Here is a 27,339-nt window from a genome sequence, read left to right as displayed (position 1 = left end):
GCGGATTATATCACGTGATTATGTGATGTGCACGTTGTAGAATGTTGGTATGTAATTTATTGTTAAAAACTTGAAAACAGATATATTTGCGAAGCTATGGATAGCGTTCTTTATCCAAACAATACTATCCAAACAGTTCTACATGTATACAATTTTAGATATAATAGCCTACCGAAGGTAAAATGGGCCTTAGAAACAACTCCCGTTGTATATCGCTGTCTGTTGAGCCGCTCTATTGGTTAATCAATACCACAACAAGGTCAGATTGAATACTCGAGGACGTCCGTACTCCCGGACTCTCTAGAACCATTATACCCCTGTGTACCCAGGAGATCCCTGCAATCCCACTTGAACCCCGGAACAACTGGAGCCGTCACCGATGTGTCCTTGCCACTTCGAAACTAATATTGCGGTCAGATCCAGCTGCTTTGTGAAAACAGAAGCAATTTGTCCAATTTCTTTGTGTCGACACTAATTGTGTGCCGACAGACGAACATGTGTCGTATTAGTGTTCAGCCACGACCAACAAATTGGCCGAAGTAGTGACCAGCGGTCACTCAGGAGTCCTTGATTTGTAGTCATTGTCATGTATAAACGCGGGTTCCGACAGAGTAAATGAAATCCCAACGACAATCCGTCGCTTGCTCAAGGGCTATCATCGAACAGAGTCATTGCCTCGCTTGTTCTATATATAGTATACACCGGAAATTAGTTCTACAACGCAGTGTATTGTGGGATTGAATATGAAACTATCGGGATTCCTCCGGAAGTACATCACACGCAACTGGCAAACGGAATCTGGGTCAATGGCCGTGCACTGTCGTCTCATGCTCCTTTATTCTACGTGATTTTGCGACTATCGTCTTGACCTAGTTTCCAATAATGGCATTTTTATTGTTTACCCTGTCGCGTCTTCGAGTATCGGACTGTCATGCAACGGTTTATTATTTCCTTCATTTTGTTTTTAGTTTTCCCCGGTTCCTGTTGTGAGGTTGTGAATAAAAGAAAAAATAAATTTTGCAAATGTAAGTCATGGTTAAGTCAACATACACATTCACTTGAAAACATATTTCTATTTTTCCTGGACGTGGAAGTCCGACGCGTTCGGAAATAATCAGCGTTTCTTTCTGAAGTAGAAGTCCGACGCTTTCCGAAAAAAATACAATTTCTGTAATGTTTAATGCCTTTATTTAAGTTCAATACTTGACTCAGTTGAAAACTTAACACTGACTGACCCTAGGACCGCGTTGGGTACCTTTTAACAAATTCTGAATTCCCACATATAAATTGTCCTTGCCATTATACCACAATACAAACGAGCATCACTCTCTGTATACGCATCGGCATTGTTATCTGTTGTATACGACATTCACTAGTTTAATCTAGCGAAAAAATCCAATAAAAAGACACCTGGAGTCGAAGAAATATATGAATGATAAACAATGAACCTTAAGAATTCCGCGCTATCAAATACGCCGATGTCAGCGTATCGATATACACGGTCATACTAAGTTCAAAGGTCACAATCCGTCTGTCGTGGTAACATCTGGTTTTACGATATCTCTTTAGCCCTATTAATGCGATAAATTTGTTTCTGGTAGACCCTGATCGGTATTTCGTGACGAGGATATTGATTTTAGTCTAAATGGGCCGTATATAGGACAAACCCGATTTAGTTATATGTTTTGGCCTATATATTTAAGGGAGGATGCAACCTTATACATTATATTTGTGATTTGTCGAAGGGCTACACACCCTTTAAAGATACATGATTATTTCATGTATAGCAACAACCTCGATATAGTGCCCCTAATTCGATTCGACAACTCGTTTAAAGCCAACATATTTCAAGATTTGTTTTCCTCGTTTTCTTAGGATTTCTTCTTAACTTTCCCTTAATTTATCGCAAAACCCTTTGATAACGTCAAACGTTATCTGGGCAAATGGCGTCAATACCACTGGTTTTCACAATAAGTCAGTCTTTTTAATTTCGGATGCTTACTAGATTAAATGTATGGTTTGTGAAAGATTTATGTTCATTTAAAACTTTTCCAAGTTGCTATTCTCATAATTTATCCAACCTTACATATTAAAGGTTTATTTTCCCAAATAGTTATCTCCTTTGCAATTATGTACAGATACCACAAAAAAAGAAAGAATCTTCTTCAAGTGGAAGGTAAAACAGACGTCCTTAGCTCATATATGGAGACACCACCGAAAACAATGAGTATTATACCAGCTTTTTACCAAATGTTGCCTCGTACGATCATGCAATGGGTAACAGAGCAGGTCATTTCACTTTTGAAGCTTGACACATCAATCTAACCAGGCTTCTGATATGTAAATCCGACATTACATCAGTTTCGTAATTAAACAATCAATTATTGAGAGGGAAACACAATTTCCAAGTTTTAATTATCGATTTGAAAAAAGGGAGACAATTAAAACTGGAAAAGTTCGGCACTCTGGTTTGGAAGCCTGATATAACACGTCTAATTAGATTAAAAAAAGTGGAAGATGAAATAAAATGGAGAACGTTGTAAAAGAAATGCTAAGTGAACTAAATTGAGTAATCTTAAGCGGAATTAACGACTGGAATTTAGATGATCAAGAATTGCGTAATCATTTGTAAAATGTTGAATTTTGTGGTGTTTTCTTTCTCGTCTTCTCTCAATCCAATGAATCAAGCACAAGCCTTCTTTAGTAATGAGGACCTTACAATGTTATTTGTTATTAGCAATCAATTAAAAATTGAAAAAAAAAAAAATTATCGAGAAAATATCGAGAAAATATTTTTTTTAAGATTTTACAGTATCTATGCTTTGGTTTTTTCAGCCTTCATTAGCATAACAATCAGTGAAGTTGGCTGTTCATATTGAATTTCCGAGAAAGAATACCCAAACAAGCAAAACATGTAGAAACATACGTATTTTTTAGTTTGATCACATGAATCCTAGGATATGATAAAATGTTTAAATTTGTTTCAGTGTTTATATTAAAAATTAAAAATGTAATACTGAGGCCTACACTAAGCTGTATGAATCGTTAGTGGTTTCAACGGGTGGTCGGGTAGTGCAGTAGATAGCGCACTTGACTTTCACCAAGGTGGCCGGGGTTCGATCCCCGATCGGACGTGAAAAGGTATGGGGTCACCTGCCCAACCACATGGGGTTTCTCCGGGTACTCCGGTTTCCGCACACATTTAGAAACCTGCGCGCTAACATCCGGGCCAACAGGAGTGATTAGTACAAGTTGAAATGACTTGTTTCATAATTGTTGCAAAATAAATGAATTTTATATATGTGCTTAAAATCAGATTTTGTAAATATTTTGAACGTTTTCTCTTTCTTCTGAAATATTGTTATTATTTCATTTTACTTTATTTATTTGTTTGTTCGTTTTATTTATTTCTTATTTATTTCTAAAGTTATGAACCTTGACTTTTTCGTAAATACACAAGATACATCACACACCGTTTGGAGTGTTTTCCCAGAAATATGAACGATAGGGACATTAACAAAATCATAAAACATCATCAAGTAATATATAACAAAAACCAAAACACTACTTTGTGGACAAGTTTGAGCCAAGCGCAATAACTATCAGTGAAAACAGGGTCAACAACCAAAACACTAGTCATTTGTTTGGTTTGTTTATGTTTTACGTCCTATTAACAGCTATGGTCATTTAAGGACGTGCTAGGCTTTAGTGGGGGAGGAAAGCAGGTGTCCCGGAGAAAACCACCGACCTACAGCCAGTACCTGGCGACTGCCCCACGTAGGTATCGAACCCGCGACCCAGTGGTGGAGTGCTAGCGGTAGTAGAATATCAGACGCCTTAACCACTCGGCCACCGTGGCCACAAGTCATAGTTCTAGAGAGTTGATATTTGATATATTGTAACACTTGGGAACATCTCGCCGGGATAAACCATGTGGCAAAGCATTGCCGAGGGGACATTGTAAGACGTCAATTGAAAGTATCCTTATCCTATCTTATCATGTCTTAAAGTTATCCCTCGGAGACTTCTCGCTCAAACAAACCAAGTGACAAAAGTACTGTCGAATGGATAGTTTTTATCTGGGTCGAATTTCACTGACCGAACCAATTATAAGTATGTACCCAGGGAGACGTCTCACCCAAACAAACCCCATAATAAAGTAGTGTCAATTGAAAGTACACTCGCCCTATCCGAGCAAGTGACAAAGTATTGTCGAAGGAATAGTTGACATCTGGTTCAATTAAAAGCTACCATTGGTGTTTCCTCACCCATGTCGTTAATTTATTCCTGTAGACTACTGCTCCAGATAGACCTTGTGACAAAGAGTTATCAAGGGGGTTGGGGCGGGGAGGGTGGAGTGCGAACCTTTTATAAACTACTTTTGACATTTCCTCGCCAAAACCGATCACGGTTGAATTTCTGAGAAGAAAGTGAATTACAAAATTGCCCATGTAGATTCTTCATCTAAACCAACGATGTGAGTATTGTTATTCATGAGACAATCCCACTGCGCATGTGTAGTACACCGTTCTGACTCTCAAATTAGCAATTCTGTCGACCGAGCACAAATTTAATTATAGGTAATTAGTTTGTAAGACCAATTACGTTAATCAAGCTAGCGTCTAATGAGGATGGTATGGGCATTAGCTATTCCTGGTTGCCGTATTTAGGCTGTCACATGAACTGTTTGTCTTCATAAAACGCTGTTTTTGTTTCCCCTGGCGGAAAGTTCGAAAAGAGATTGAAAAAGGTCAAGTTTCAGCATATTGAACGAACAAAAATCTAAGAAAAAAACATGTTGAGAAAAGACAGTAAATGGCAATGTGTTTTGTTCAGAAAACACACAAAAACTGAAGTGTTAGCATAGAGAAAAGACAGAAAAGTCAAAAACATTTTGAAAAGGGGAGCACAATAGCATGTACTAAGATAGGTTATGAGCAGAAAAACTCAAATAGCGACACATTTGGTAACAACGGAAAATTCAGAAACCTATTGAAAGATAAGTTAACATTTTGATGTATTTACAGAATAAAACAATAAGAAAGCAAATTTCGACTTGGTACAACGCTAATTCACCAAATGAAATAAGAATTTAAATATCGACAAGGTACGAACAAAAAGCTCATAAATTGAAATGTGAGCACGAATATCAAAAAATGTAACCTGTATATACAGATATAAGAGAAGATTCTCAAATCTAAATAGGAATATAAAGATTTACATATTGTTTGTTCTAATAGAAAAGAAAAACACACATTTAAGCAGTAGAAGAAATGTCGACAAACGACAATAAGACAAATACATTGCAGGTCAAAGGTTAAAACAGGAATGAACCGCATATCGACAAAGTACGGAAAGAAAACCAAAACAGAGCGAAACAGGAGAACAAATATAAACATATTCTGCAACAGATTATTCAAAACTCTAGAGATATATTGTAGCGATACTCGGTGACAATAAAAAAACCCAACTCAAAATAAAAAAAGGAGTAGAAATCTCGACAAATGGTACTTGCGCTTGCACATACATCACATATTAAAACAACAATAGAAATATCAAAGACTGAAAAAGAAAAACGAATATCCAGATGAGTTTTTATAGAAAACTGACAGATTCAGACAGGGACACATAAATCGACAGAGTATGGGCAGATGAAAGAGAAGTATGAATATCAACTTGTGTTATTATTGAAAACTCACAGATTGAAACAAAGCAAGTTCAAGCATGACGCTAAACGTTGGATTTTTTTTTAGAAAAAAATAGATACAGAAATAGCAAGAAGTAACAGAAGCAATTATGTTGAAGGGGAGTTTTAATAAATAGTCAAATATTGAAGAAACAGGAAGGATGTGGACGAAACACGCCTTTAATGTCAATATGATTTATTCGTTGCTTGATACTACAGCATTGTTTATTATGTTGTATGTGATGAATCTCAAAAACAACAACAAAACTGATGACGTCCTACACAAGAAATATTCAAATGAAAATGCATTTTTTTGTGTAGATAAACATTGGATTAGTAACAATTTTATTTTACTTTTCGACAGCGTTTATTTGTCATTCAAATAGAATTAATAAGCTTATTCGGATTCTTTCCTGGTTGTGCCCTGAACTGAGAAAAAGCCTGCGTGCTCCTTTTGGCATTCATATCTATGTAGATTTATGCAAATTGCCTGAATTCGTTCCAGTATATATTGCATAAACAGGAAGGTCCTTTATGTAAATCTTTAATACACTTACAATTACAATTTATTTACAACCTTGTCGTTCGATTACGTAACACATAGTCTCCACCACTGACTTTTGTCAACTCGGAAAATTAACAAATATATCTTCAGAAGAATGAGTTTAAATTCACTTTTCTCAACTATAATGTTTGACTTTCTGAAATTGCAAAGCGGCAGAACGCACAATGTTATGCAAATATACGTTTAATGGAATGCTTCGTACGACAATCCTTTACTTCATACATGCGTGCAGCTGTGATTGTACGTGCACCTGAATACATGGGTGCATCCAGGTCGTCGTCTCTCAGCTACTCTGTCGTCTGTCAGTGACATAAGTCGGTGAATGCCCATGTGATACTCTTTGTGGACATTTTGTCGATTTTAATATACATTTAAACATGCAGTGTCTAAGTGCTTGTACTCTTTAGACGAGTACATGGACGGCGCACGTACGTGTATCTCTTTAATGCCACACTCTACATTAAAAGGGAAAACACTATGTCAACTTTCACTCGAATGTATTTTCAATTCTGTAAGCTTACGATCACATTGACAAATACAAAATCATTTCGCAGTATTGTCCGCATTAAAGTCAGTCTCCAAAATACTTTTTATGTTAATTTGTGTTCAACGTCCTCTCTGAAACTATGGTTGTACGACGACCGGAGTCGAGGGACACATCTCTAAAAGAAGAGTTGGAAGTATGCAGATTTGCAGATTAATTTTGGTTTTCCTCATGTTCCCCCAGTATAAGACACCGATAAAGCTCCCGATTCTGTAGGAGCCACGCCATTAGTCGCCTCATACGACTATGTAGTGGGTTACTTTCTACGAATTCATATTCACATGTTTTTTTTTTAAATATTACTAAAGCAAAAATAAATAATCCACAGCTTACTTCTCCGGTGTTATTTTCATGGCAAATTCATATGTCGTGGAAACAATGTTAGTTTAGAAAATTATTGGTTGTTAACATTACCAAGGCAAAGACGAATTCGTATTTCTATAATAACATTATTTTCCGGCGTAGCGTCATTTGACGCGTCATTGGTGATCTGTTCTGCTGTTTCAGTACTATATGCTATTTCAATTGATGTCAATAAGAAACAAAGATTGTCATCAAAAGAAAAAGTCAACAACACGAAAACAGTATCAATTTTAGGACATTTTGAGTTAACGTCTCGTGCATTTAGCTTGTGGATGAAGAAGCAGGCACTAGGCACATAATAACGCATATCAGTATTCCTCTATCTATCCAAGACTATAGATACAAAACATGTATGTTTCTGTCTGGAAATTCTAGGTTTCTTTTCTATCCTAAATCTTAATACACTTAAAAGCAGACATAAGTATACTGATGGAAACGCTGTTTGCGCTATCTTTCCAGACAACAGAATAAATTAATTATCGTCAGACATGGTTGCTTACCCAGATGCTATCATCACCAAAAGACACTATTCAGACATCGAACAGGCTACATATGTACGTGGAAAACATGTGTTTTCGACATTAGTACCAGTAAGGTACATAACGGAACGCCAATCTACATTGATAAATTCGTTATCTAAAAAGAAAAACATTCCGGAAGTTTTCTTATAACCGAAACAGTTTCGGTGATGATTCTGTTCTTGTATCCGGACACAATCATTCATATTCCTGACCTGATTTTAGAAAGTAAATTACACAATCAAATATTATCAACAATACAGCTTTTTTAATTTAAGGAAATTAACTATCCCGGCCATCATATGCGCATATAGGTTTCTAAATATTTAAAATAGAATGGGCATAATGTGCCAAATTTAACATATTGAAGTGAAGTTAAAGATTTATTTCCGGAAGTGAGTCCAATTACGGGGTAATTCACCTGGAGGCGCGGCAAAGGGAGTATACGCATGTATGTATGTAAGGCCCTTTACGTTAATTTTGAATGTAAGTACGAATGTAAGTATGAGTGTTAAAGAAAACAGTACAAATAAAAAAAGAATAATATAATTACTAGTAAGTATGAAAGAAAGCATGAAAGCCCTTTTATATGAGGACACATGATTGTGAAGATGCTTATCCCAGGGCTCCTCAACCCCGGCAGTATCCTAAATATGCTGGGGAAGTAAAATGTTAAAATTTCATATCTTTCCCGATGATTTCTTCTTAAATTGACCCTATTTATAGTATTTTGTCTCTAGATAACATCAATTAATTCGTCATATTTTTAGACGTGCAGTATGCAGTTTAATATTATCAATATAATTATTTTATTTCGTCCATATTTTTCAGATACATTTGATCGATTGTCAAATAAACAGTTTTTACAGGATTCGTTTTATGATGTAGCAACTGATGTTGAACAACTTGGTCGTAAGGACGCTTCTTTTGTAATTAATGGTTATACTCGTACATATTCACGTTAAAGTTCAGTTATATCTAATCTAGAATCGCTCTGTCTGAGGATTTATCGCTACATTGGACATGCCTGTCATTGGGACACTTATGTTGCAATGATATGCGGAAGCCGTTATTGATAATGCTAGGCTCAAATAGTCGATAACAACAATTATCCGTCGGAACTACAATCGATGAATAATTGAATCAAAGATATGTACTATTGATAGCGAACGGTGGAAATTGATAATTATATACATTTATCGATTAGATGTACAATGCATGTCAAATCCGTCACGTTCAGGTAATTAAATACGGATATATAAATGATGAAATGAGCGAGCGACGGATAGCCCAAAGGACTTATATCAAATGAGTCTACACGTTACAAGTCCTGTTATAGTTAGTATACAGTCAGAACGAGGCTATATTGAACAACCGGATATTGAAACTAAGCTACACATATATCTGTCGCAGCACAACATACTGCCGGATATATGCTTAATAGCATGCTACATTAATCTATGTATACAATAAAACCTAATCGTGCAACTAGCTCCTTTACGAAACCACCTGTGTTATGAGACCACTGATAATGTCCCAAGGTGTATTTTCACTGTAAAATCTACATATATTGAGAGACCCCCCGGTTTAAGAGACCACGTTTTCGGACGTCTCGATACTGGTATCTTGATACAGGTTCATTTATAGTTTAATTATTGCAGAAAACTTTGACATGTGTGGCAAAACAGCTACAGACCAAACATTTAATTTTAATTTATTAAAAACAACTATTGCTATAGAACAGCATAACTCGCCATTTCAAAAGTATTAAAAAATTAAACAATGTAGTTTTTCTATTTTTAACTATACTACATCAACTTTGGACCCTTTGAAAACCTTCATTCCATATACAGCCATACTTTCTCATGCGACCATGTCAATTAAGAGAGCACCTGTGTCAAGAGACCACTTTTAATATTCACTCTTGATATTGATTTCAGTGTGTCTTGAACCTGTATTAAGAGACCGCCTGTGCTAAGGGGGGACTTTTTATAATTGCCCATGGGTGGCCTATAAACACAGGTTTTACTGTACCAGGTGCTTAGTGCAAATACTCCAGTTTAAAGACATATTGGAATGACAAACACTTATACTATAAGTTTTTAACATCCGTGTAGCAACGCAAAAGCCGAGTACACGAACACCTTGTAATGGTACAGACTTTTCAAAGATACATTAAACCCTGTCCGTGATGCGTTCTCTCAACTTTTCCCCTAACATAAAAAATTCAGTAGTAATTATTTTCGTAACATGTAAAATATTGTTCGATATTGTAAGGAAGAGCTTTATGAGAAGATTAAAGTTACATCTAGAGGTCAAAGGTCCCAATGGGACGAACTCTAAAAACCTCTAATGAAACCACAGATCCCCGAACGTCCACAAAGGGAGATTCCTCCTCATAATTAAGTACTCTTTCGGCTTGAATGAGTTTGGGAAACGCTACACGCAGATAAGAATCCAAATCGGTGTAGTGGATTACGTATGATTAACTCCGAGATTTCCCGAATGTACATCACGGTTTTTTAATAAGCGTATTTACGTTCAGGTTTGAAGTACACTGTAGCTCGAAATATTGGAAAGTAATGCATAGTTCACACACAAAGTTATTTATAGTTTGTGCACCAAGTATATAGGACATTAAGGTAAGTATCAAATATACAGCCGACCCGAAATAAAACGCTATATACGAAATACAAATTCCAAAATATAGTTCCAAATGTTCAGCGTAAATATCTCCGTAAAATACAGTGAGAATCCGGGAGGATATCCAACATACGTGGAAATGCTTGTTCTCGCCTCATCACAACTATTGCCAGAGATCACATATTCGCTTACTTTGCACGTGTTTCAGGCCGACCATAAAGGTTTACTGACAAAGGGAATCAACACGGATAATATATTTTCCTTGTAAAACTAGGTCCCATGATATCGCGGTGTACGGGAACACAGACTGCCCATGTTTGCAAAACAGTAGGAGGTCGTACCTACACCGTGTATTGTGTTACACTTCTGTCGTATAACGGGGAACGCAAGCACGTGTTTCGACGCACATCAAACATAATATTAATTCACGCACATTAACGTGTATTCCATGAGTGTAGGTATCAAACAACGTGTGCATTGCACGATCGACGGTACCTCACAGCAAGCAATATATATTATGTACTTAACCGTGGTGACTGCGCCACGTGAGTAGGCGTCACGTTTTTTCTAGGTCAGAAAAACATCAAATAAAACAAACATATATTGGAATTTAACGAGTTTTTTTTCCAAAACATTAATGCCAGGGCTTCATTTCAAATACTGACGAAAGAAGACATCAGAATCAACCTAGAATACAAAATCGGAGTCAAAAATAGACAAGGGATTAGGCACAAGTTATAACAACTTATCAACGCCTTCTCCCAGTATACATTTTAAATGACATTACAATAATGACAATAAATACATACAATTGGGGTTAACATGTAGCTCAACCTTTAACCTGTGGGCGAAAAATGGCGTCTCTGTATATCCAAGTTGTCGCAAAACCGTTACGTAATTTTTGCATTACATATCACTATAAGGTAATATTGTTAATATTGTAAAAATAACAGGGTGTACACCAAATTAAAATACATGATTAACGTCCTTAACTACAATATATCTGTTATACTCTAACGTTTTAAATTTGCATAACGGGTTTTATTGGAACCTTCCTTTATCGCTATATTCTACATATGTTCGGAACACTTTATCGCTGTATTCTACATATGTTCGGAACACATTATCGCTGGATTCTACATATTTTCGGAACATTTTATCGCTGTATTTTACATATGTTCGGAACACTTTATCGCTGTATTCTACATATGTTCGGAACACTTTTGTCATGGGGTTTTCATTCATTTGACCTTTATAGTGTCATCGATAAATCCTTAATAGACAAAATACCATATGTTGCAGTAAATATCTTATTTGACATTTTTATAGCTACAAACAAAGTTTTCAAATTGGTGCTTCATTTTTACGCATTTCTAGTGATTACCTTACGGCGTTCATAACACACCAAACAAATCTCACGTTCTTGTAAGTTGACGTTCGGCAGAACATGGTATAGAAAGACTTCGTCGAAGGCAATTGCCACAGACGGTTTAAAATGAAGCTGACGTTTTTAACATTAAAACAGCTGAAATGAAATACTTTTAAAACGACATTTGTTGCTGTCAAGATAAAACAAGGTTACTTACTTCTTGTGTAGGTTGACGCCTTTAGTAGAAGTTCTCCAAAATCGTACTCATTAGGGAAATTTTCGTCAAATTGTTCGTACTTGGGTTGAAATTTTAACTGATTCTTGAGCTTGTAAAATATAGGTTCCACAGTAAAGTAACAGTTACTTTTGCCTTTCCTTCCTCCCCCCATATTTTCATGAAAAAATAGTCCCACATTTGTCCAATTAAAAGCTTTCGCTACTTCGAGCACGAATTCGGCATTTTTCGCGTAAGCTCCCTGAATTCTTGTTAGCAATCTATACTCTGTTTTGTTATCAAATGCTTTCACTGTTGCACCTGCGCTAATAACTGGTATGTTCCAATATCCGGAAAATCGCGCTATAGGCGCTACAGCATAATCACAGACAGGACCAAAAAAGACATCTACATCCCGGTCAACGTAAAGGTCAATCGCCTTCAGAGGTCCGATTGTCTCCGAACATTCGGAATCTCGATAATTTACTACAAATTTATGATTTGGTAATTTTGTAGAATTTTCTATCGATTCTATGGCATATTCAATTGCTGGAAGAACCTTGTCCTTTATGAAAGGATAATTTCCCCTAGACGGTAGTAGAACTCCTAATTTCACTTCCTGTTTGCCAAGGCAACTTCCGCACATGAGCAAAAGTACGAGATATAAAATTACCTCCATATTTAATATCTGGTTCAGTATAATACGTTCCATCCTTGATTTGCGTTTCGTACTTTTATCCAGTCTCATATTTAATCGCCAAGAAAGAAATCACATGATCCCAACAGGACGATCTGTTTCCGTTCCACGAACCGCTGGAACTATTTTCATTTTGACATAGAGACACACCTCTTGATCTTATTGCTATATTATCCTCTTAATAAGAACACACATAACAGAAGAATAGTTCAATATTTCTATCTGGTATTAAGAATATATCACATGATAGGCATACTAATTTTTTTCCGGTTTTTTCCTCTCTATTTTATTCCGTAAAATGAATCAACCGATGTGATATTCCATTTTGTCACAGATGGCAGCGCACTATAACACTTCTTCCTTCAACACACTTGGTTTGCCAACATTTTATTTGTGCGAGCCTGTTAGCTACACTGAGCAAATCAACGTTAATAGGCTGCCTGTGTATAGAACGCACTATCTCCGAGAGCCAGCTATTGTGATGTGCAACCCTGTTGCATTCGCTTTGAAACACAATAACTTTGAGTATGACAGCTGCTAGCACTCCGTTCATGCGTTCGATCCTCCTGGACTGGCCACCTATTGGCAGGTGACACTTTGAGTAATCCGTAAATCGTTGACACTTATCAATAACTCCACTCACACGGCTCCTCTATAACAATGGGGGAAATAGACAATTAACAAATCCACAGGGGCGTCAGTACAAATACACGACAGGACATACTTACCAGTATAATAAATATAATATTACATGCTTAATGGAATCGTTAATATTAATTAAAAATAAATGAAGTTTTAATCATATTTCAAAGTTTAAAGCGAAATGTGTTTACCCTGTGTAACCAGTTGGTAAATGAAATTGAAAAACATAAATCTTCAATAACTTAATATAATGTCGTCACTCTGTCGGGAAAATGAATCGATGAATCTAAATATCACCAAAAAGCTGAAATTAGTATTCATTTTGTCTGATTTTTAAAAAGTTTGTTTTTTCTTAGACACAGATTCCAAATAATACTTTATTTCATTTGCTTTGATTATTAAGATCTAATTTATTTTAGGTCATTATTCAAACGGTTAACGGTTTTCTTTTTATGCTTTATTTGTCATCTCAAACACTCACTGAAAATAGCGAATATTTTTTCGATTGAAATTTCAAAGATATTGTCATGAAATTAAAGCATTCAGATAATCCTATGTTTTCATATTTAAAAAAAAAACCCAATGAAGTGAATTAAGCAACCACAACGTCAGTTAACTGAATATAAAGATTTTAAGTTATTTCGGTTATTAACTTTTAATTTGTAACAAAGTATCGGAACCTCAATTTATTGTTGTTATGGGTTTCTGTACTTAGACAGCTTTACATCACTGCTAACCAACGACTCGTAACCATGGGATCGCGGATACGACCATTTAACATTTCTTAATGCAAAACTATTTTTCATCAATCAATTTTAATTTTGTGTAAGTTCTTAAATGTATTTAGGTTGAAAAACGAACAAAACTTCTTGTTGTTGTTTTCTTTCGAGTCCCTTTTTCATACGGGATTTTCCGCATTTTTCATCAGGTTTATATTGCTACTTATATAATGAATGCATCTTTATTCGACCACATGTAAAATACTTGATTTTTAATTGCTATCAAAATTAATTAACTGGAAATGTTCAGTCAAAAATATGAACCCTAGATTTTTGTTTCTACATAAGAAGTTGGATATTTCTATGTGAAGGTGACAATTCCTGTATTAAAAATTTGATTAACTACATGTACTACTTTTATGTTTTAAGTGCAGATTAGTCATACAGGTACTATGCATTGATTACTTTTAATAGTATACATGTACCTTAACTTTGTAATGATTACCATAACATATCTGTATATCGTACTGATACTCTAGAACATACTTTTATTTTGTACCAATTACATGCAAAACACCTGTATTTTGTACTGATTACCTATAACACACCTGTATTGTGTAATGATTACACGTAAACACATCTGTATTTTGTAATGATTACATGTAAATACACCAGTGTTTTAAATCTGATTACCTATAACACACCTGTTCTTTTACTGATTACCTATAATATACACGTATTTTGTACTGATAACTTATAACACACCTGTATTTTGTACTGATTACCTATAACACACCTGTGTTTTGTACTAATTACCTATAACACACCTGTGTTTTGTACTGATTACCTATGGTTGTTATATCGATACACGAGATTATTTACCTGTTACATCACCTACACTATGCATTGATAACCTGTTATAACATACCTGTATTTTGTACCTGTGATACAAATCCGATGCAGTGACACATCCCTATGCAATGCTTACAAATGTACCTGTGCTCTCTGGATAAAAATGAGTTTCACTAGCCGTGATTACAAACTCGACATTCACCTGTCAACTATTCTGAAACCCTACACATCCTTAACGTAACGTGATACATTCAATATGTCCCTCTGAATAGCCCGTGTCTACGGTTTACTCACCTCGAGTATGTAACCTCACTTCGTCAGGTAGGTTATATTTATTTACTAATTTCTCGGTAAAGACGTAATCCGACATTGTTTTTAATCCAGGAGAAACGTTAATCCTGTAATTCTAGATCTATTTCTCAGCATTACATTACGACATGTTAATGATCAAGGTAGAAATAGCATTGCACCCGATACTTTGTCGTATAGTGACGATTTTGTTAAAGTTACAGAGATAAATCCTATGATTTCCAAGGACATACCATATTTATGATGAACTCTCCGGAATATCCATCAGCGCTCGATATGATATACATATCGTTACTTGTCCAAGTAATAATGACGCGACTAATACCACATCTGTCACTGCTGTCTACACTCGGGTCTTTAAATAACTCTACTTTACATTGTTAACTCCGCATCGGTTACAAAATCACGTCCAACGAAATTCTGTCGGTTTTATATTTAAAAAGACATCTTCTTTAGTCAAATATTGTAAATAGTGTTATATATATCGCGTAGTCATGTGCAACACTTGCGTCGACAAAATTCCTGGTATACTTTAAATTTTGCTCTGTGATACGCTCCTCGGCGTCGTCTTGTGTTGGGGTTACTTAGCCTCGTCCATCACTGGCGTAATTACAAAGAGTGCAAAACCAACCTTAAGACCATCCACCAGCGAGATCCTAGCAGAACTATACGGAACGTATTCCACCCATCTCACGACAATCGTGTTAGCATTGTGAGGAGACGAGTTTCATTGGAGAGATGTAAGGTAATACTCGCACGGTCCAATACTTCGCTGTCAGCGAGCCCTGGCGCTTAGCATAGAACGGATTGTCAACGAGGCAATATGTTTATCAACAAATAATTTTATTTAAAAGATAAAGAACGGCTTGTTTGTATTCATTTAACTCAGAATTAGAAAATAAGTATGAAAAAAAGTATCATTATCGGGATATCTTCAAAGAAAAATATATTTAAATTAAGATAACAAAGCTCTGTAAGAGTGCAATATGTCTCAGAAACGACGACTCGAGGCAAATCCTTACAGCTGATTTCACTCCGTACATTTTACTGTGTACACACAGCTCGCATTATCGTGAAAGAAAGTTATTTAAATATTTTTCCTTTATAAACCAATATTTAGTTGTATGCTGTGGTTGATCGCGACGTTAAACCACTTAGATGCGCTACAGCGAACTGTACTTCACTCATGTCATCAAAAGCCTTATTTATTGCTTATCGTCACGTCGATTCAAATTTAAATTTTATCCTTTATATTATTTTATTCAATGAGTTGAATCTGTTTCCCGTTATGAATAGCACTACTTCCTGAAATAGACAAAATCACACCCTATCTCGATTGTATACATGTTTACACATTTATCTCATAAGATTTTGAATGGGGGATACAGATGCATACTCCAATACACACTGCCTATATATGTATAAAGTTTCAATAACTTATGATGTATATTAAATCTTACGGTTTATTTAGCATTTTTTTTACTATAATCTGTGATAATGCTCAATCCGTAAACAAGCTATTTATTGATAACACGTAATAAAGAAATTTTGAAACGTTTTTTCATAGTATCTATCATATATGATATGCATTAGTTTTCTGTGATAAATTAGTACCAATCGAAATACTATTGTCAATCATGTATGACACGTGAATAAAGGTTTATTAATTGTATTTAACATCGTGTGCGACCTGTTTCTTTCCCTCAATTACAAAGATATATTACACTTGCTTCATATTCATTACCGACCTTGATTTTCGGATTCGTCCTTCTTTCCTGAGGCTAACCTATACTTTGTTTTATTAAATCAAATCTTAACATTCATGCATGAAAAAATACATATCCAATAAAAAGACCTAGCAGGATTTGATTGTAAAAAGTGTGGAACAGCTGGTGTTTTTTTTAATTATATACTAAAACAAATGTGTGCTTTGAAAACACATATATCCATCTGCTTAGTTTAATGTCCTGTATAAAACCATATGTCTCAAAGAGATCTACTTTACACTATGGTGACAGTATACGAGACCATATTGTATGTGTACTGAAGATATCGTTATTGTTTCATTGATTATATTGATTTACATCTGCAACACATCAACTGGTGCTAATATAGCCTACAGTTATTGCTTGTTTGTTATAGGATCATACGATGACTATTAAATCTACCGAAGATGGTACCACAAAACGACTCTTTTAAGTGTGATTTCACATTAAATGAACAGAGAGACAAAAAAGAAAATTCCGTAGGGTCAACAAGGCCGTCATTAGAACTTAACATTAATATAAATTACGGCAAAATATGAACAAAAATGCTTTACATAGAGACTGTTGCAAAAGTAGAAGAATAATGTAAGACCAGGTGTTCCTGAAGAGTAAGCGTCTTTTGCTTCATGGTATAACCTGAATACGGTATTGTAACACGCCACCAGGGCACCTTGTATTGAACGAAAGAAAGCTTTTTACATGGAGCCCGTTGTGAAAATACAAGAAGAATGTAACACCATGTGTTCCTGAAGAGTAAGCGCTTTTGGTTCATGGTATAACCCGAATACGGTATTGTGACACGCCACCGGGGCACCTTGTATTTAACGAAAGAAAGCTTATTACATGGAGCCAGTTGTGAAAATACAAGAAGAATGTAAGACCATGTGTTCCTGAATGGTAAGCGCTTTTGGTTCATGGTATAACCTGAATACGGTATTGTGACACGCCACCGGGGCACCTTGTATTTAACGAAAGAAAGCTTATTACATGGAGCCAGTTGTGAAAATACCAGAAGAATGTAAGACCAGGTGTTCCTGAAGAGTAAGCGCTTTTGGTTCATGGTATAACGTGAGTGTGATGGTGTGACACGCCAAACGAGCACCGTGTTCTGGTCGTGAGCTAACCATTGATGCAATGAGAGTTAACACCGACTGAGAGGATGAAATAAGAGACAAACCATAAAAAAAAGAACGGTTATTCCCAAGGAGCAATTATCTAACTATAAAAACAATTGATTAAATATAATGAACTGCTTCAACCAATATTTACCCTGGCACCACAAAATTAATTAACAATCGACGTTTTACCTTCTGTCTTATTGACGAGGCTTTTCATCAGAGACACTGTACTGAAGGACACTCGACTCAAATTCCAATAAGTTTTGATTAACAATCAAATAATAATGTGTTACCGTTAGTAATTAAATGTGTGTACATTGATAGACCAGAATCGTAATAATTGGCTTTGTAACTACAGAATATCGTTTGGATGTGTGACATTATCACCGCTTATTGACCACGTCCAACGCCTTGGTGCCGTGTTCTTTATCTGCCATTGTGAGCCCTATTTACAACGTACATTGACCTCTATGTGTATTTGATTATCACTTCCGTGAACACAAGCTGGATAACACATAGGACACTTCACCTAATATCGTATACTACCTATTTACTTTACACCGTCGTATGTCTTATACATCAGACTTATGTCTCTAAATTACTCGTATATATAGCACAACTAGAATCAACGCTATTAATTGCAAAACGAGAGATTGTGCTCCATCTAATTGGAGCACACAGGGACCATCGCATATCGCCGCCAGCACATATTAAACACATTCACGCATACATTATATCATGGATGTACGTTCTTTGATGATGACCTTGACCTAGGTACCAAAACTACGCTTAACCTAATATAATCAAACTAAACCAGACACAAGGACCAAATAGGAATTACATGTTTGATATGAATATATAGCTATGGCCGCGGGAACAACATATCAATTAATAATTAAAGTAATGAAATATCATGAACCAACACAACGAAGGCGAATCTCCAGGTGTACCTCAAGGGTAAGCGTTTCTTGAGTAACACGAGGCACGTGTTATTTCTATTGCAGAATAAAGGAGTACGTGCATGTCTGACACAAACGATATAAGACCCAGTTGAAATGTGTTGTAATCGCCGGAGACACAAATATGCTATATGGTAATATATTTGAGGCATCAAAGCATCTTTTCCTGGCAATGGACATCACAACTTTTTTTTATCGATATCCCTATATCTAACATGAGTTCAATAATGAGTTCTTGGTAATGTTCAAGTATTCTTTTATTTTTGCATTTTACAAACTTAAAACACCAAAAGACTGTTTCAATGATATTTTATCACTACCTACATTATCAACAAATATTTACAAAAGGCATCAGAAGTAAGAGAGACACCATACCTATACATATACCATGACAGGCCACGAGGCAAATGAAACATCCTAATATGTAACATTACAATAAATATGTTTTGCAATTACAAACTAAAAACTCAAAAAAAGAATGTTCAAGGATGTATTTTCACTAACTACATTATATACACACATATTATACGAAAGGCATCGGAAGTAAGAGAGACACCATACCTACACAAACAGAAGCAGACACGGAGAACAGATAAACCACGACCAGCTACGTGGCAAATTAAACATCCCTACATAATGATGTTCAATAAATATTTTTTTTGCATTTTTACCAACCAAAAACACAAAAAGGGTATTTCAAGGATGTATCTACACTAACTACATTATATACACACATTTTGTACAACATATATCAGAAGCCGTAAAAGAGACGTCTACACAAGCAGAGATAGAGAACATATACCACGACTAGCCACGAGGCAAATGCATGGTAGATCTATTGGTCCATTGTGATCCCTAACATAGCGACTGGCATTGTAACAACGGGCTTGTTATATCAGTTATAGTAACAATATATAAAGGCGTTCCCCTTAGCGCCGGTAAACACGGAGAGAGTCAGGCAACAGCAGGCACAGAGTAAATAAAAACTAACGGAACGACATCGTGAATCAAATATGGAATAAATAAGCTACAGACACAACGCCTAAGGAAACACTAACCTACATCATTAACAAAAATATAATGACAAACTATACTATAGGGTCAAACTAACTGGATACGGTTCACCACAGTAACGACAAGGCACACCAGAGACAACATGAAACTATAAGATGGACCAGTATCCAAAGGCGAAAAGTATATTTCAACAATATACTGTATGCCGGGAAATTTTCGCCGCAGTTTAACTTTCGCCTCTTTGCGCCCTCCTTAATAAGACCGAATTTATCACAACTGTGAAAATAAGCACACAATAAACTATTAATAATAATTAAATGTGGAAAGCGAAAATTAAAATTCCACGAATACAGATCGAAAATTTGACTTGGTGAATATTTACCGGTGTATGTATACAGTATTTCAAGGAATGCATTTAATTGTGACTATCTTAGCTAAGATACAGTAGCCGTAATTTAGTCAGCTTAACATAACTAATGTTGTCTATATTTTGTGTGTAACTAGACAGGAAAATGATCTGCAGTCATTATGTATGAACCTGACAACGCTAACATCAATTCTACCAACCGATGCAATTCACATCCATCAGCATATTTCGAAACCGAACTAAAATCAGGAAATTTGTCATGCTAAAATCCAATTTATCAGTGACGCCAACCTGATTTTAGCACCTGTTTACATATCAATACGCAAGCGTAGGTAGTTCTGATGTGTTCATGCGCGATTAGGTATCCCTGTGTACTCGAGGTTTTAAGTGTCAATGTGTTCGGAAATGTCAACAAGGCCTCGGCGTAATCAATTAACTGATGTGTTTTTATGCATGACTGTGAATACTGAATAAACATAAAATAAAATACCCATTAAGTATCGGATGTGCTAATTTTTGCACGTTTTAATAATTAATTTCCAGTGTAATCAATAAATAAAATGAGATTTTAGTCTCCGTACGTTTACTATGTTACTTTTTATCTAACTTTAAAAAAATAAACTGCAAGCTAGGGCCGGTCGTGTGGTCTAGATCTTTCAAATACGGTTGATACTCAATGTGCGTGTGGGCACATATTTGTCGTTCTACGCTGGTGGCAGCTTTTGTCTGACACAATCTTAACACCATCTTAAAATAATTGAGTAGGGATTGTTGATGAGACTAACATTTGTCGAGTTATATCACAAGATGCATATTCGTTTTTTGACATGAAACTGCAATTAGGAACACGATTTCACATAATAAGTTTGCTCACTGCTGAAACCTTTTTTATCATCTTCGTTTCGAGTTAATCTACAATTCAGAAAACGAATTCATTAACTAAGTTTGCTAAATTCTTAATCCTTTTAATAATCTGCGTTTTGAAGTTTATTATCTTGTTATTTGTTTTGACATATAAATGCAATTAAGAAAATGAATTCACTTAATCAGTTTGCTGAATTCTGAATCCGTTTTTATTGTCTTACCAAATGCTTCGATATTATTTTGAAGCAATAATGCGTAAATAACAAGATACAATCACATATTTTCTTGCATTCTTCATCATTGTATGCATTTGCATAAATGTCACGGGGAGAGCTATATTACTGATTTGAATGTTTTAAGTTTTGCAAACTGATAGTTTTTTTTAACTTGTTTGCTTGTTTGGGGTTTTAAATCCTCGTAGAAGCCAAGGATTTTAATTGAATGATTTTAAGACTTTCTCGGTGATGGTTTTAAGGGGTTTTTCATTAGCTTTAGTGTCCCATAACAAACGGGTTTCTTATCTTGTAATCATATTTATGAAAGGTTGATTATCTTAGTAATAAAAGTAAACAGTGCCGAAAAGATTGGTTAATGTTAAACATTATAGCTATAAAAACCATCTTCCTTTCAAGTCTTGAATATTTTGCGTTAACAAGTCGTAAAGCTAACCATACTATGGAAATTCAGGGCTTTAGTTTACAAATGCATGACAGTAATGCTATTCTCAAAAGATGTTATCCGTCTTGCTATATGCATAATTGTCAGTAAAATCTAAGACTGGTGGTTTTATTAACACTTAAACAATTTTAACTTGTAAATCTAACAGTGAAATGAGTATTTACCATTTTGGCTTACACAAATATCGGCCATATTGTTCCAGATTTTGAGAAGATAATCCTCGGCAATAGATTTCTTGTGTTAAATGTAATATAATACACATGTTTGCCAACGGTTTTGAACTTGTTATTCTGTTTATAATACCAATGACCCTGTTTAAATACATATAATTGGCCAAGTCCTTGCTGCTTATTTAACCATGACGACTTGAGAATCTGTTTCATATCATAGTTCATACCGTAACAATAAATCCAGATATTTATCAAGTTTTCTGTTTCCGGACGGAAAAAGTATGACGTCGTTATGAAAATAAATATGCATTTCGTATGACGTCATATATAAGGGTCATTTCTCGCCCGATTAAAGTTCAAATAAGATTAAGACCAATAAAAACGTTTTGAAATTCTTCATCACTTTTATTTTGCAATAGTAATTCATCTTTATTCATAACGGGTTCCCCCTTTAACATAATAAGTAATGTTAATGACACTGCTGTCGATTTAGTACATGTACTATGTTTAGAGAGAATAACAACGTTGATCTAGAGAGAATTTCAATATATATCTAGATATACCATAGAGAGAATATCAATTAAGATCTAAAGAAAATAGCAATGTTGATCTAGATAGACTATCAATGTTAATCTAGAGAGAATATCAATGTTGATATAGATATAATATCAACGTATATCTAGAGAGAATACCAATGTAGATCTAGATAGAATATCAATGTAGATATAGATATAATACCAATGTTGATATAGATATAATATCAATGTAGATCTAGATATAATATCAATGTAGATCTAGATATGATATCAATGTTGATCTAGAGAGAATATCAATGCAAATCTAGAGAGAATATCGACCTAAATCTAGAGATAACCCCAACATATAACTAAAGATAATATCAACCAAGATGTAGAAAGAATACCAACATGGATATAAAGAGATTATCAACACAGGAGCAAGAGAGAATACCAACATATATCTAAAATGAATACCGACAGAGATCTAGAGAGAACACAAACAGAGATTTCTAGATAATACCAACATATATCTAGAGAGAACACTAACAGAGATTTCGAGAGAATACCAATAGAGATCTAGAAATAATATCGACAGAGATCTAGAGAGAACATCGACATAGATCCAAAGAGAACACCAACATATATCTAGAGAGAACACTAACATAGATTTCGAGAGTATACCAAGATATATCAAGAGAGAACACCAACATATATCTAGAGAGAACACCAACAGAGATTTCGAGAGAATACCAACAGATATCAAGAGAGAACACCAACAGAGATCTAGAGAGAATACCAACAGAGATCTAGAGAGAACACCAACAGAGATTTCGAGAGAATACCAATAGAGATCTAGAAATAATATCGACAGAGATCTAGAGAGAACATCGACATAGATCTAAAGAGAACACCAACATATATCTAGAGAGAACACTAACAGAGATTTCTAGAGTATACCAAGATATATCAAGAGAGAACACCAACATATAGCTAGAGAGAACACCAACAGAGATTTCGAGAGAATACAAATAGAGATCTAGAAATAATATCGACAGAGATCTAGAGAGAACATCGACATAGATCTAAAGAGAACACCAACATATATCTAGAGAGAACACTAACAGAGATTTCGAGAGAATACCAATAGAGATCTAGAAATAATATCGACAGAGATCTAGAGAGAACATCGACATAGATCTAAAGAGAACACCAACATATATCTAGAGAGAACACTAACATAGATTTCGAGAGGATACCAAGATATATCAAGAGAGAACACCAACATATAGCTAGAGAGAACACCAACAGAGATTTCGAGAGAATCCCAACAGATATCAAGAGAGAACACCAACAGAGATCTAGAGAGAATACCAACAGAGATCTAGAGAGAACGCCAACAGAGATTTCGAGAGAATACCAACAGATATAAAGAGAGAACACCAACAGAGATCTAGAGAGAATACCAACAGAGATCTAGAGAGAACACCAACAGAGATTTCGAGAGAATCCCAACAGATATCAAGAGAGAACACCAACAGAGATCTAGAGAGAATACCAACAGAGATCTAGAGAGAACGCCAACAGAGATTTCGAGAGAATACCAACAGATATCAAGAGAGAACACCAACAGAGATATAGAGTGAATACCAACAGAGATCTAAAGAGAACACCAACAGAGATTTCGAGAGAATACCAACAGATATCAAGAGAGAACACCAACAGAGATATAGAGAGAATACCAACAGAGATCTAAAGAGAACACCAACAGAGATTTCGAGAGAATACCAACAGATATCTAGAGTGAACACCAACAGAGCTCGAGAGAGAATACCAACAGAGATCTAGAGAAAACACCGACAGATATTTCGACAGAGCACCAACCTATGTTCCTTCAATTAATGGTTTAGTTAGGTGGATGTATCATAGTGTAATTACTCGAAGCTTGTCAGGTAAATCACCTACTATCTCTATGAGCTGACGTTTTATGCTTCCTTCATCACTATCGCTGAACAAAACACGGCGTTAAGGAAATCACGGTTCTGTACTCCATTAGAGGATCTAGGAAAACACTGCGATTCACCGTAAATCAATGCCTGTTGTTCGAGGTATTGTGATACTGCTTCGGTAGTATGTCAATTGCATATTGCATTATTGCTAAAGTTAACGATGTTTTAGTTAGTATTTTATATTTAAAGTAATACAATCAAGATATCTATAAATAACGGCTTGATAAAACACTCATCGACATATGTAAACATTGTGTGCTTTATGAGGTAATATCAGACAATTGCTATATGTTGTGTGCAATTAGAGTTATGGTAAAATGATTGCCTTTTGTTGTGTCCTCTTTATAGCTTCGGTGAGATATTTGCTTTATGGTGTTATTGTGAGACAAATAGTCTACGATAGCAAAGTCCTTATTTTTGCAGGGTTTGTGTCCTTGCAACATGTAAGGTCATATGAAGACGGTTGGCTGGTAAGACACCACCGAAAAATAAGACAGAGGTCACAAATGGTCCCCACATTAGTCGCCTTTTACGATCATGCGGCGGGATGCACAAGGCCTACTCTACCCCAAAAAACTGAATAAATAAGTAACACCTTATAGTTCATTTGTTTTTAACAACCTGTTGTTTAAAACCATTATTTTACACGGTTTGTACCAGGTTTCGAGAATACGATTATTAACACGCTCGTAATTTATGACTCGTGCCAGGGACTAGTTTACCGAAGCTTTCATAATTATAGATAAGCGTGGATCAGATTTCTGTTTACATTATGATGTGGAACAGCACAGTGTTAACGAAACCACTACACCCTGTTGACAGAATGTGTGTTACCTCTGTGCTCATGAAGTACGTATCAACTATCAAATTAAGTGTCGTGACATGACCCATGTTTATATACGTTAATGTGACACAGTGCATTGCTATTAACAATGGTCGGTCAGTTGGCAACATTAAATTCCGATTTAATCCGGAAAAGTGAGTTTGTGTTTAAGCCTTTCTTTAATCGATAATCCATCTAAAACTAACATTAAATTTGGCTTGTGTCAATGTTGTATATTTTGTCAGATTTTACAAATTCAAAATGTCATCTGATCATACAATTAAATCTTACCAACGCCAGGGCTATCACATGTCAAATTAATCGATACCTTTTTTTTTTTTTATTAAATCTAACTTTGGTTGCTTAATTCGTATTTTTTGTTCATTTGGGTAAAACGATTGATTTTATTTGAAATTTCAACAAAACGACTTCAGTAATATAACGCGCAGATTAGTTTTTTTGTACATTGAGTAAGACATTTAACATATTAAAGACATTTTGACCATCGTTTTGCGTGATTAAAACGATATAATTGCATTATGTTAAATTTCAAAACTTCATATGTTTCGGATATAACCTTCGAAACTAATCGACATTGTATTTAAAACTGTTGATGTATTCGTTAATTACAATATCATTACCATGTTTATACATTACGTCAAATCCTCACATACTTTTAATGCATTTCAATCAGTGTCAAATTTTAGAAATAGTTGAAATATTTGACGTTATTTTAAGACCATAACTGTATGAAATATCTGGATTGGAATCTATCATTATACCCGACAAAACAACGACGCATGTGGAAAAAAATGAAAATAAATTTTACGAATTCTTATTATTGCATTTGTAATTCTTAAATGATGTAATAAGAAAGAAAAATACTACCGTTTAATCGCCTTGAATTTCAACGTATCACATCCGGGTTTTGTTTCTGTATTTTAAATCCATATAGGTCAATCATTTCACACTTGTAGCACTATATAGCGTATTCCTTCATACATTGAACTAACGCCACTTGTTGAGAAGAAACTGGCATATGGAATATATATTTCCTCACGAATCCTTAGTCTAAGAAACGCTTTCATTCAAATTTGAGTTCGTTAGATTCACATTTCAGGATTTCGCGGTCCGGTGTGTTTCACATAACTGTGATGAAATCAGAATCGTCTTCCTCCGGTAAGCACTCAATGGTTCTTTGTTACGGTTGATCAATTTTTTATTGCACAAATCAATACGGTTTTGGATCATTACCACGTCGTAGAGAGTATGATAGGTGTAATGTGGCAATCCTTTATGTAGGCACTATAACAGGGTCAATCACACCACTTGTAAAACGATCCAACATTCACAATGACAAATACAAGTACCAACTCTCCTCATCTGTTGATGACAGCGCGCACTGCACGCTGTCTACACGCGCATTAATTCAGTCCAGGGGGCGTTACACACGTACATTACACGACTCTCAAGTGCCATTCGATGCTTTGCTAATTCACACATTAAGATTCGACTGTCTTACACAAGTTACTTCCCTTAACATTAAAGGTCATCCGACAAATCAAAGCACTACATAGTTACTACCTCAGCTATAACGTGTTAAGATGCAGTAGAGAGTGTTTACATCAGTAAACTTGGTAGTGCGGTCGACCTTCTTTTTAATTCGGTCAGTCTATAGGCTAATATCCATTCAACGGTATGTTACTACAATCAGTGCTGCCACTAAAATGTGATTCTTGCAGTCTGTTCCAATTAAAATAGGACAGTAAATATGAGTTTCGTATTGAGTGAATAATGGGTATACGCAAGCTTGTGTGCTTACACCGTGAGCTTTTCTGTTTTATATATGTTCCTAGTTATCTAATAAAGGAAGATGAACTACACACACATTGGACAGTTCTGGTACATCATAATAATATACCAATGGTCCAAGTG

At 35.3% G+C, this 27,339-nt stretch overlaps 1 protein-coding gene across 7 annotated transcripts in view; it reads right to left on the bottom strand.

The window, feature by feature from the left end:
• Window positions 1-27,339, bottom strand: part of LOC110464603 (atrial natriuretic peptide receptor 1-like) — a 405,449-nt gene that overhangs the window by 175,202 nt on the left and 202,908 nt on the right. For 3 of the 7 annotated variants that reach the window (XM_021519908.1, XM_021519913.1, XM_021519911.1), the window contains exons 1-2: window positions 15,107-15,987; window positions 11,906-13,251 (exon numbers count right to left, since the gene is read on the bottom strand). The exons of 1 other annotated variant lie outside the window; for it this stretch is intronic. In XM_021519908.1, the coding sequence (XP_021375583.1) occupies window positions 11,906-12,650 (745 nt within the window). In that variant the 5' untranslated portion in view covers window positions 12,651-13,251; window positions 15,107-15,987. Of the gene's footprint in view, window positions 1-11,905; window positions 13,252-14,888; window positions 15,083-15,106; window positions 15,988-26,292; window positions 27,337-27,339 lie in introns of those variants that run through there. 3 more of the 7 variants (XM_021519909.1, XM_021519910.1, XM_021519914.1) reach the window with 3 other exon arrangements.

The sequence above is a fragment of the Mizuhopecten yessoensis genome, unplaced genomic scaffold (genome assembly GCF_002113885.1).
Source record: "Mizuhopecten yessoensis strain PY_sf001 unplaced genomic scaffold, ASM211388v2 scaffold11013, whole genome shotgun sequence".
Taxonomy (NCBI): domain Eukaryota; kingdom Metazoa; phylum Mollusca; class Bivalvia; order Pectinida; family Pectinidae; genus Mizuhopecten; species Mizuhopecten yessoensis.
Note: the sequence above shows the minus strand (reverse complement) of the source record. Positions and strands in the feature narration are given on the sequence as shown.